Source organism: Dromaius novaehollandiae, chromosome 7, assembly GCF_036370855.1.
Source record: "Dromaius novaehollandiae isolate bDroNov1 chromosome 7, bDroNov1.hap1, whole genome shotgun sequence".
NCBI lineage: Eukaryota > Metazoa > Chordata > Aves > Casuariiformes > Dromaiidae > Dromaius > Dromaius novaehollandiae.
In genome coordinates, this window is record NC_088104.1 from 20,028,488 (window position 1) to 20,041,168 (window position 12,681).

Here is a 12,681-nt window from a genome sequence, read left to right on the forward strand (position 1 = left end):
GGGCAAAACTGCAGGGGGTCATGGTTTTAATACATTCTTTGAGGATGTTAGTGTAGAGGTCGGTGGTTGCATGGTGCATCAATAGTCATCCAAAGCATGAGTTCTATCTTCCATGACTGTCATATGGTTATTCTTGCCTATATTTTCTGTTTCAAACTGTCATTTGTTTCAACACCTAAAAATAATAATTTCCACAGTTTTCCTGACATGCTAATAAAAACCAGAGGATTACCAAGTGAAATGGATTTTTCTAGTCTCTAATCATCATGTGAAAGTGGAGAGGATTTGCCACTATTATTTGTGTTGCTATAGTACTTACCTCCAACTGAGGTTAAGACCTAATTGTGATAAACTACTAGCCAGCCCTTCCCTCCCTTGTCCCCTCCTCCAAGGAGGCAGTACAGGAATCACAGAAATTAGTTCCAGACTAAAAGCAGGGTGACTCTTGTACTGGTAAATGCAAGGTGGCTTTCATGCTGCTCCCTGGGAAGTGAGAGTGTACAGTGCAAGGCCTGTTTAATTGGACCTTGCTCAGAGTTTGACACATGAATTGGCTAGAACACAAAACTCCCAATTAAGCTGTTTTTTCCCCTGTAATGTTAATGGAAGAAACCCACTTCTGAGAGTGAGGCAAGGCTGAGACTTGCTGTGACATTACAGGAAGAGGAGGCAGGGAAGATGATGATTGCCAAAAGCTGAAAATCAAACACATGGGAAAGGAGAAGTCAAAGTGTATGAGCATATTTTGATAAATATTAATGATCTAGTTTTTATTTAGTTTACTTAGAAGATCTGTAAAGGCTTCGAAGTGTCCAGCATTTTAATATTTTCTCCATTACAGAATTTCCCCTAACATTGCTTCCATAAGGCCATTTCAGGATCAGTAAAATGCTGTTGGCTATGACTTATGCTAGAAGAGCACTACTTCTGACATGGTTGTAATACTTGGCCTTTGGCATCCAGCCTAACCATTCACCCAGGGCCATGGCATCGTTCCACACACACCCAGTCATGTCCTACTGCTTAAAATAATGGATTAATTTTATCTGAGATGATCAAATGGTTTGTGCAGTATTATACTGTTCTGGTGCATCGTGGTAGATTGCTAACTAATTCTAAATTATTAAAAGACATAACACTTTCAGTACAAGGCCTTTTCTCATTGTCAGATTTGTGTTACTTGCTACTCTCTGATCCAAAGCTCTAATAAAGACACTGTAATGCTCTCTCTCAATCTTTCTCTCTCTCTCTCTTTCTTTCTTTAACAGCCCAGATGCTTGGTGCTGACACATTCCTAGGACTTTTCTATGTAAGATAGCTACAGTATGACAGCTATTTTTAAGACAGAGAGGAGTCTGAAACAAAAACTTAGATCCAGAATACATGATAGATCTAGATGTGAATCTTTTTGCCTGGGGAATCTGCTCTTTAAGGAGAGGTGCTCATGTGCTGTAATTTCTCGTTATGTTCCATTGCATTCTATGTATAGGTTTATATTTAGCATGTAATGCTGGTACTCTAATCCCCTTGCTTCAGACTTTCATTAAGATACCAATTTGATATATTGAAATCAGGCAAGTTTAGTTATAATATCACTTACTAAAACCCCTCCACTAATATCAAGTAAATGTATATTCATGGTGTATTAGTTGATGCTTTTGTGTAATTCATCCTTTTTATTTCTTCTCATTCACTGAAAACCACTCTCAATCTCTTCTATGTGAAAGGTAGGCTGCATTTAGCAAATGGGGTTTTTTTTGTTTTTTTACAATCAGTGATGTTGCACTCATAGTGAAGCCAATATTTGGTTTAGCACTGCATCCAGTGCCTTATGGCTGAACTCCAAAAATATTTTGTATTCATGGAATCATGACTATTTTTATGTCTGAAATGGCTGAAAGTCACTAATTTCTCTAGCTTTTTTAGCCTGATCACAATAAAGCATTTCAGCACATAGTATGTGTACTGTACAGTGGAGAATGAAGGTATTCCTTTCTTATGCTGTTAAAGTGCATATATGGCTACAGAATAAAATCAAACATAAAATATGTTACTAAAAGAGAATAGCTTTTCTGTGTTGCACTATTAGACTATGCTGTCTGCTTTCATTGTAACTACAGCTCTGTGCTTGTAAAGAAAAGCAAAAGCTTTGCAGCTCATCAATAAGTGAAGCCAGGTGTTTTTATGCTATTAATATTTTCTTTCTCATCATATGGTTACTGCGAGTAGCATTCTCTAGCTTTACCAAAGTATAAAGAGTGCAAGTGCTAATAGTTTGGGAATTCTGCATATAGCTCTGGATATAGCCTGCTCTAGAGACAAAAAAAAGTACAATCTCTTTCTTCAAGAGCACACAAAAAAGCTGCCTCAGTCACATATTTCTTATCTCATCTCTTTCATTGTTTTATTGGCTCATGTTTTTCTTAGTTCCCAATAGCCAGAGTTTACTCATCATCCTGTAGGATTTAACAGAAGAAATTGCTTCTTCACGTCAAAGTCAGCTGTAATCACAAGGCAGTAAAAATTCTCTTGTAAGGAATAGATTATAATAAGGAAAATGAGATTTTTTTTTAATTTCTGAAGAGTAAATAAATAAAGAGTAAACTTATTTTTGTTTCATAGTGTTTTTCAATCTTGTCAATAGTTTCCAAATGAGAAGCAGCTTACCTGTCTTTTTTTCCTGTTTTGCAGAGAAATGATGAAGAGGCTGTTGTGGATAGAGGTGGAACTCGTTCCATTCTCAAAACGCATTTTGAAAAGGAAGATTTGGAAGGTGAGGGATTATTTTTCTGTGCCTTATATTGACTCTTTCTTCTGAAAGGACTAAAACCAAGTTTTAATGTGTAAACTTACAGAGTTGAGCAGGGATGAAGAAGCAGAGATGAAAGTAACATCTCATCAGTTATTCTAAAAAGAGAAATATTATATATTTTGCACAGCAGTGCTTACATAGAGATGATAGTGGGGTGTTGCCAGTTTTTTACTTAATTTCCTGAAATCAAGTCCGGCAAACACAAATGTATGACTTCAGATAGGAAATCCTTTTACCTTTAATTTTCAAATATGTAAATGCAAGCAAGACTGATGATTAAGTATTTGTAGCCATCTCTACACTTGATAGTTGCATATCCACATCTCCCACTGAACAAAAGCATTTTGGAATATCACAAATTGGAGAGATACTTAATGATATATTCTGCAAAAAACCATATAACATCACCCTGTAGAAGAAAGCAATTCACAAATGTGCGAACTGTTTTATGATATTGGCCTAGTAACTCAGTCCCTGAAAGACTCACATTTAGTTTGTCTAGTACATCCAAACCTTATTCTGGTTACAGCTGTGCTTACACTCTTGCAATATGACCCCTAAGTCATTATTACTGGATGAAACTTGAATTTCTGTTGTACATAAGATATCCCATCCCTGAGACTGGGACTTGCTGATTTTAATTGTTAGCTTCTTGTGGTGACACATGGAAAGTTTTTTCTCTTTGCCACATGGAGGCACATGAACTAGCCAATAAGGAATACTGAGATCTGCGGTGTCCTTTAACATCCTACATCTGAAGAGTTACCTGCCTCAGGTCTGAAGAGAGGTATCTCCATCCTTGAACCTGAGCTTTCTAAATGGGTGCCATTGATTACTTCAGTTGGTCATTATGATTTATGTTGTTTTTTCTCTATATGAATTTAGTGTTCTTTGCTGCTTGGTGGTGGGGTTGATGATTTCCTGTGAACATCAGCATGATACACAACATTATTGTTTTCCTCCACAGTGATTTAAAAAGCATTTTGAAAGGGGCTTAGCTGTGTTGGTCTATATGAGATAGGCTCTCACAGAAGAATCTGAAATGTCACACGATGTAGTGCGTGTGAGCTAGGTGCCCCTCTGCTCAGTCTGGGGCAATTCTGAGCACATGCAAAGGTGTATTTCAAAGTTTCCAGGATTTTGATGTCTCCGGGGTAAATGGCTGCCAGTGTATTAGGTTGGTGATCACAATTTTGGATTTAGGCACGCAAAACTCTCTTGAATCTTGCTCTTTGTCTTCTGTAGTCTTTAGTCACTTTATCATATCTTTGGACAGTGTAAAACCATTGTATCTGGTGTCTTTAGAGAACCACCTGGTAGAACCAGGCCATCTACCTTCCCATCTCTGTGAAGCACAGTTATTTGTGGGGGATTCTACCGAGAAATATGTCCTTTTGCTGAGTCGTTTACATAGTAAGGAGGTACTTTAAAAATGAGCAACTTTCTGGAGAATGACCTCTTTTAAGCTCAGTCATATGGGTAAGCTCAAGCTTTATGGTAAACAGAATTATTATGATGTTCACCATGTGACTACATGAAACCCCACAACCCATTTAATAATTTTAACAACTGTTATTTTTAAAACTGTATGTAATTATAACTTTTCCCTATCATCCTATATGTGTAGAGTTGCTCCTGTGAAACATTACTGAAAATTTTCTTTTAAAAAACTGCTCCTAGGATGACATTATCAAATAGAAATCAGAATATTGCAGTGATCCCCTCTCCTGCCCAGTCTTTCCATCAATTTTAATTATTTGGAACACTGAAAAATCCTGTAATTAGCCAGTGAGTCTACTTTTCTTTAAAACAAAATCACAGTATTTCATCATATTCTAAGAGAACAATTACTCTTACACAGTTAGCTTTCTCAGATAAATTTCTTGTCCACTCTAAGATCAGATTAGTATCTTTAAATATATAATTGCTGCATCTAGAAATACCGAGTAACATAAAAAGGTTTGAAGAGATTGTAAATTTTAATAATCCAGTTTCTCTTCATAGCATGTCCATTTGTTTCACAGCACATCTAGGCACTTTTCCATCTGGAAACAATGGATATGACTCAGACACATGTCACCATCTTATTCTTATCCAGTGTACATTGTGATGAGTTCTGCTGAAAATTTACCTTTTTCCTAATTACGTAACAGGTTTCAGCTATAAAATATGAAATTATGTAAGCAGGTGCTAATTGCATAGCTTAGTAAAAATCATATAATTAGCTAATTAATATGTTATGTAATTAGCTCTTTGACAGACATTTGATTGAGGTTACGTTTTAAAAATGTAAATAACGAGTTACTGAATATTATAGCAAAGACTAGTGCTGACAGGGTTAAAGTTTGTACAACACCATATTGGAACCATTTCAAAAGCTGCAGCTTTTATGAAGAACTAAGTGTTGTTGTTTTAATCTGAAATTTGGTATTCATTTTTTTTAATTAAACATATCTTAAAATTGTAATTTTTTTCTATTGTTTAATTTTAGACTCTCAGCATTCAAATGTCAGAAATACTGATTTAAATCTGTACTAAAATTTTCTATTGATATTTCTTAGACCAGCAAATATTTGTATTTGCATATTTTGGGGTAGCCGTTGTGCAAACATATTGCAAGTATGTGCCTTGTTGAAAGCATGAAAATATCACGATGATTAATACTGCCCAGTAGGGCCTCTGCAAGACCAGAATTTTGCCTCAGTCTCTCTGAATCGGTATTTTCTTTCCTTGAATAGTATGGTAAAAATTTTGGGAGACAGGACACGAATTGCAGTACTTTGTAATGGGAGCAGAAAAGATGTGGTGCTCGTCTTAATGCCGGAGATGATACCTACAATATATACTTGAAATTGCTTGTTTTTATTTAAGTTTTGTGGCACCTCAGAAGTGGATTGCATGCAAAGCTTTGGCATTTGTATTTTCAGCATGAATGATTTTTCCACCTAATTCATTTTACTAAGTCATAAGATCGAGATCAGTCACTAACACAGGACAGATCATTTGTCTGACTGTTGCATTAATGAAGGGAGAGGGAAATCATTCCTAAAAGCAGAACAAGCAGTCTAGCTCCTTTGGTTACAGTAAAATATTTTGCATGTTGTCTTTCAGTGTATATACAGACAATATTTGCACTGAAATAAATATGCTCTTGTTTTGCTCAATGGTGGAATTCTTAAGGGAGAATTACGCACTGATTCTGAATACTGATGTATTTGAGTGTAAAAGAATAGGCCCTACGCTTACCCCTGCTGGGGTAGGTAGGCCTGTGTTCATAAACAGATGTGCACAACAGTAGATAATTGCACTTAGACAGCTTACTCCTGGTTGTTATCTCTGGCTGTCTGCTGTTGCTTCAATGAACTCCATTCAGTAGTAACAGTTTTCTGACAAAACAGATACATGTATTTTGTGTTTCCCTCGAAAATTAAAAGTATTTGGATTTGTCTATAAATGTCTGGAGCCCTCAGAAGCTCTCAGATCACGTGCCGAGACCTTTGGATGATACAGATGTGCAGAAGGAACGACACTAAGTGTACTCGGACTAAGGTTTTCGTTTATACCTGCTGTATCAGCATAGCAGCTGAGGGTGAAAATGCTTTTCCATGACAGTTCTCACTAGTGGTGGTCAGCTGCCAGATCTTGGTCCTGGATCCTGGAGGAAAGATTGCAGAATGGCCTTGGAGTAGTTTTGGGTATTACCATGGCCTGGTTTGATAAGGAGATAGCTGGCACTGTTAGGTGGAGGTCCAGGAGGGAATCAAGGATGAATTCTGGCTCTGTGGAAGCAATGGCAACACAGTCATTGATTCAGAAAAGTCAAGATTTTGCCCAAGCCTCTTCTGTTTCATACATTTTCTCTACATAAGTGCTATGGGAAAAATTCTTCTCCTGGGAAGTCAAGTCAGGCATTGTATTCTTTCATGCCTCTCAAGGCACATAAAACACCATACCCGGTATAGGAAACAGTGTACATCAGCATATGCATTCTGACACCTGTGACAAAATTTAGATTACGTAGACTGGTTAAGTGAAAGTCACAGAAGACTTCAAACTAGATTAAAAATAAAAATGTGACTGGTACAACACAAACTATGATGCAGAAGCTGAGGATTTAACCTTAACATACTAAAAAATAATTTGTAATTTTAGTGTGCTTGTAGAGAAGCTTTGTGTTTAACAACATACATGAAGATTAATTTTGATAGTAGGTATCTTGCTGACAAAAAAAAGGAAATTTCTAAGTCTTTCAGTATTCTCTTTTTAAAATGGTTATTTCATTGTAGATTTGTTATAGTTTTCACACTAAATTAAAAATTTTCATGAAATATTAATTATATACAGTTAGTGTTCATATATGAAAAACTCACTTTGATTGAACTCTAATGTCCATATCCTATTTAGTGAAAAACAGAGTTGCTCCAGAATAGATAACGAAGCAGGTTTTTCAGTCTGAGAGACTAGACAGTTCTACAGAAATTACATAACTGCATGTCTGTCTTCCATTGATATTATTTACCTGAAAATTATTAAAACCTAGCTCCTATACTAGCTCACAGGACTGAAGGAACATTAATCAGATTAAGCTGTTGGCCTCGCCTCAGCCTTGCCCCCACATAGAAGCAAGTGAGCTACCAATTCTGCTTGGCCAGATAGGAACATCGATCAAGGCCTCCCCTCCCCGTGGCTGCCAGGAAGCTACTGCCAACTCGGATAATTTGTTAGCCCTGTCAGTGCAGATCCCGCGCTCCAGGCCTCCTTGCCACTGCTTCCCTTGGGTGCCACATTCATCCTGATGTTTGTGCTGAGCTGCCTCGTGCTCTCTGCGATGGTGCTTGTTCAACTTGGAGGAGCAGAGGATAAGCTGTAGAAGGAAAGCGTCTGAAAGAGATCCGTGTTAGTCTGTGCTGGGAATGCTGGATGTAGCTGTACAGCTGTAGCTTGCTATGAGTAGCTCTCCTAAAAAGAGCCATTTTGGCTTTACAAGCACAGAATTCTTTCATTTTGTTGCCTAGCAAGTATTACATGCTGTTCCCCTTGTCATTTCCAAGGTACATCCTTTGGTAGCGCCTCTCATCTAGTTTTGTCTGCTTTTACCTATGTCTCCTAATATTCCTTGAGATCTCGCTTACTGTTTTCTTCTGAGCTCTGCTTGCACTCCTGCCTTGGCAATGTCTTGGTTTGGTTCCTTTGCTTGGGTCTCCTCTTGTTTCCCAGTTGTTCCCTGTTTGTGGGAAAGTAATTCGCCTTGAAGATTTTTGAATAATTACACTGGACATTTTGGCAAAATTGCTTTGAAAGTTCATGTGAAGAATAATGAAAGCATACAAGTTATCATACAGCGCTGGCTGAGAGCCACAGTCTTTTGTTCATCAGAAGCTTTAGGTTTTGGAGTTTGGCTTTGCTCTGACCTTTACTGAAACAAAACCTTATCAATATTTGTGGGGACCAGTATTTGCATATATTTCACCCTGTGAAATTCTGATAGATGAAATTGGCATAAAACAACGAATTTCATAATAATATGTTAGCTGTGTTCATGGAAGATATGTGAGCAGAGAAGGAGGCTAATTTGTTGTATTCTAAACTTGCTTTGTATAATGTTGTGGGTCATGATGGTAACTTGACACTTTACCCACAAATTATTTCAGTGGCATTTTCATATTCTGTTATTAAAACCCATTTTTTACCCAACTACTTGCCAATTTAGTGAAAGTTGCACAACGTGCTTGACAAAACTGCAGTATCGGAAGGTGGAAATGTTCAGTTTTTAACATTAGGGTTGTGCTAGTACTGAGTTTGCATTTTTTTTTTTCTTTTTGCTTGTTGCTAATTTAGAAATATAGGTCAATTTCTTCCCTCCGATAAACACAGCTTCCCTTTACACCAGGGAACAGTGCTCGTGTGGCGGACAGGATCTGCTGACTTTTTTCTATTGTCTGGCAGGGTTAAGACTTGATCTTGTAACAAGGCAGGGCAGACAACACTTTTGACTCCTTTGGAGCAACATAGGAAAATAGGGAAGGAACATAAGTACAGTTAAAAAGGTATTTTTGGTCCAGCCACAACTTGGAAAAGTAGTTTGTTAAAGGGACAGGTTTGTTGGGAGTGCAGTGATCCATTAGTGCTTTTTAAAAGGTCCTTAACTTTAGTGACTTCAGTGAGACACTCTTTCGCTCCATATTACTGAATCCTGAACACTGTCCTCAGATGCTTTTTTGGGCCAGGGATGTATGGTTTGTAAGTTTTCTGTATAATTACTGATGAACTCCATCCTCACATATGAGGTATGTACCTCAACCTTCATGTGTATTTCAGGTATGGCCTAACAATTTGTGAAGACTTTTCAGTCAGTTCCTCACAAATTATAGCATGGCAGTAAAAGGGGGGGAAATGTGCCTTGAGCAAACCATATCCACAACCAGCTATGTAAATTGTTGGTTTAGGAAGCATTGCCTTTGTCTTTTCTGCATTCTTCTTAGCTCTGCTTCCCTGCTGCACTACAATAACGAATAATGAGTCATGTACTCTCAACTCCTACACAATTCACCATAATTACTTTTTCTCCTATACGGAAAACTTTTTTTTTTTTTTTTTTTTTAACTCTTCATGGACAGCTAGTTTTCTGTCTCTACCTCGCTCTTCATTTTTCCGAGCCTGGAAAATTGCATTTAGTTCAGCTTTAACTGGCAGTGCCTAACACTGAAGAGACTTCAAGGCAGTGACTGTTTTGCAGAAGAGGTTGACACCCCTCTCCAGTCCCACGGCATTCAGCAGCCCTTTGGGACAGAGATACTTGGCTCGAACCACTGGCAGAGCATTCTCTCTTAAGGCATCTTGACTTTGCAGTGTGTTTCCTTAGTAGGTTACAAGAGCCTGCGTCTGCTCTCTTTCTGGAGATGTTTCAAGAGCCATCTGTTTGCCTCTCTGCCCCCAGCCGTCACGCCTGCGAGCAGGGACCTGAACGCCCAGGTCTCAGCGGGGCCCAAGGCAGGTACAAAGCCTCTCTTGTGGAAGCAAGCACAGGAAGGCTTGAAGATTTACCATGAGCACCTGAAGCTTGTGGAGAGTCAGATCCTGGACAGTCCCTTTTTATGCAATAGCCACCAATGTGGCAGGTTCACTAAGGAGCTCAGAAAGTAAAGGCTTGTGTCTCAAATGCGGATTGTAAAAAGGAGGCCCTTGTACCCTCTGTTGATGGAGAAAGATGCTACGTGCGTGTGCTCCTTTACTGAGTGGGTGTGCTCTGTGTCAAACCTGTGCCTCCCCTACCCCTCTCAAACACAGGAGCAAAAATGGTTGTACTGTCAGCATTTGATTATAAAGATCTTTTGTAAGTTTTTCTAAATTAAGGGATATGTTTACAATTCCTTTCTCTCCATTTCCGTTCTCCCGTGCAGTGTTAGATCCATTCAGACCATTGTAATGGGACGCCGACTGTAGCTCCAAAAGCCCTTAAGGGAGGGAGGCAGGCAATCAAACCCCATAAATTGTAATGGGATATGTGTTTTTAAAGCTTTTGAAATCCCACTAGTTTTTTTTATTTCTTTCCACTTCTTTCATGAATAAGATAGGTGGCCTGGGTCTAGCTTCTATTTTGAAGACCCAGAATGCCAGGTTTTGAAAACCCGTTTTTAGATTTTACATCTGTCATTTTAAAGGAAAATGTTGCTTGCAGTTCTGAAGTTGCCTTTATAGATGGTTAAATTGCTCTTTGGTTCTTATGAAAGTGGAAAGAAAAATTACTTCTTCAGAATTAAAGAACCCCCCCAAACCCTTCTACTTATATTTTATCCTGAGAAATGTCTCCACTAGTTTTTTTCACATTAATGATATTTATTTTGTATGTGTCTTTTCTGTGGCAAAGAGTTTGTACCTCAACCTAGTGATTCTGTCTTGTGATATTTACAGCACAAAATCCTTTTGCTTAAAAATTTAGGGGAAATCCTGATTTTACATATACTTTCATTGGTTTGAAAATTAAATATAATTAACAAGATCCCTTTTAAATCTTTTGTAATATAATTAGATTTCTATAGATTTAATCCTGTAAAGATTAAAAAGAGCACTTTATAGCAAGGACAATTATTTCTTTGATCCTTAAAATATTTTTACTTAAAAGTTGTTTTAATACTTCAAAGGTAAACCGCAAGGGGCCAAAGCCTCTTACACTGTCAATGCATAGATTTAAACTAACAATATATTTTGAATTTTGTTCCCAGCCATGTGCAACCTGATTAAGAACCTTCTCTTCTTTTCAATGTATAGAATTTAACACTGGATTTGTAGCGCTGGGTAGAGGTGACATTGCAGAGCAGATCAATTTAGTCTATTGGGTTTTTTTTAATTAAGCTTTCAGATTTTAAATAATCTTGGTATACTGATGTATTTGCTCAGTCTTTTCTTGATAAAACTCTATTGAGGTCAATGTAAGGGTAACTGAAAAAGCTCAGGAAGTCCAGATAAATTATATGGCTCACTGATATCCAAATTAATTCTGATTTTTAATTTATAACATAACTATGGAAAGGTCTCTCTGTATATAAATTCTTTAATTATTTTTAAAGTAAGCATTAATAGCAGACATCCTTTTCTATTAGAGTTACTGTTTATTCTGAGAAACAACATTGGCCAAATTCTTAACTATGTCCAAACCCACAAAGGTGCATGTGCATAGTGTGTCTTATATTTCCATGAACCTGACAATGTGCATATATCTGTGCATGCATGCACAAAATACCTTAGAACATATCAGTGATAGTCCTTGATTGAAAGGCAGAGAATAAAAAGATATTTTTCATTTCTTAGGTTGAAAAATTTTAGAAAAGGAATGTGTGAGGGTCGATCACAGGAGAGTTCCCACAAGAAGGGGGGAAGCAAACCAAGCTAACTAAATACAACAGCAGCAACAACAATAATAACAATAATAAAATAAATTATAATTGACCACTTTGGCTGATGTCATTTTGTTGCAAGGAATCACAGCCATCCAAAAAATTCAGGATATCAAAAAAGTCTTGAAAAAAATCTATTTTGTAAACATGGATATAAACATGGTATAAAACATCAATACTTATGTAGATTTTTGACTAACAACTTGGTCCTTTTTCAGTTGATGGGACTTCATAGTACATGGTGACTCTAAAAGGTTTGCCCAACATGATACTTTGAAGATTTGTCTTAAAAAAGTTATCAATCAATTTTTGTTATGCTGAGCTCTTGAAAGTGTGTTCGTGTTCTGTAGAAGAATGGTTGTTAGATTGTGGTTGGTGTCTCCAGTTTATATACCGATGTAACTTGCAGTTGTTATTACCTGTACTGCAGTGCCTATGTAACCCTATGCTAGTAAAATCAGAAATCATGATCTATTTGAGGTAGGTGCTATGCAAACATACAGTAGAGCAGAATTATTTTACAGTATTTAAACATATTCAGGCACTTTTTAGTTGGCATCCTAGTGAAGTAAATAATAAAACACACAAAAACCTTGGATCTAGCTTTTAAAGATTAATGAAATAAATGCCCTTATCCAATTAGTTATAAACTGTGAGGAAAGATCGGAGTCCTATTGGGTATTCTGTGCTTGGCTTCAGCCAAATTTAAATTACGTTGTATGTTCCTTTCCTTTTTTGATAATTTATTTATTGTGACCTAGATCTTGTAATAAATATAGTTATTGAAAGTATAAAAATATATGTAAAAATAGGTCTTTTTACCCAGTTTTCCGTTTATGGGGAGGAAATGTGCTGCCTTTGGTGTCTGTTGGAATTTTCCCATAGACTTCAGTGATATCAAGGAGCTGTCCACAAGCTGTATTTATTTGTGTTATGCTTAGACAGAAACCTTCAAATTGCTGCTTTTTTGCACAA

General features: G+C 37.1%; 1 protein-coding gene across 9 annotated transcripts in view; it reads left to right on the plus strand.

Moving 5' to 3' along the window:
* SLC4A10 (solute carrier family 4 member 10) overlaps nt 1-12,681 on the plus strand; it is a 160,972-nt gene that overhangs the window by 54,108 nt on the left and 94,183 nt on the right. For all 9 annotated transcript variants that reach the window (XR_003258295.2, XR_003258301.2, XM_064514850.1 and 6 more), the window contains one exon: nt 2,692-2,773. Coding sequence is in view for 7 of the 9 variants with exons in the window: in XM_064514850.1 (XP_064370920.1) it covers nt 2,692-2,773 (82 nt within the window). In the remaining 2 variants the exon portion in view is untranslated. The remainder of the gene's footprint in view (nt 1-2,691; nt 2,774-12,681) is intronic.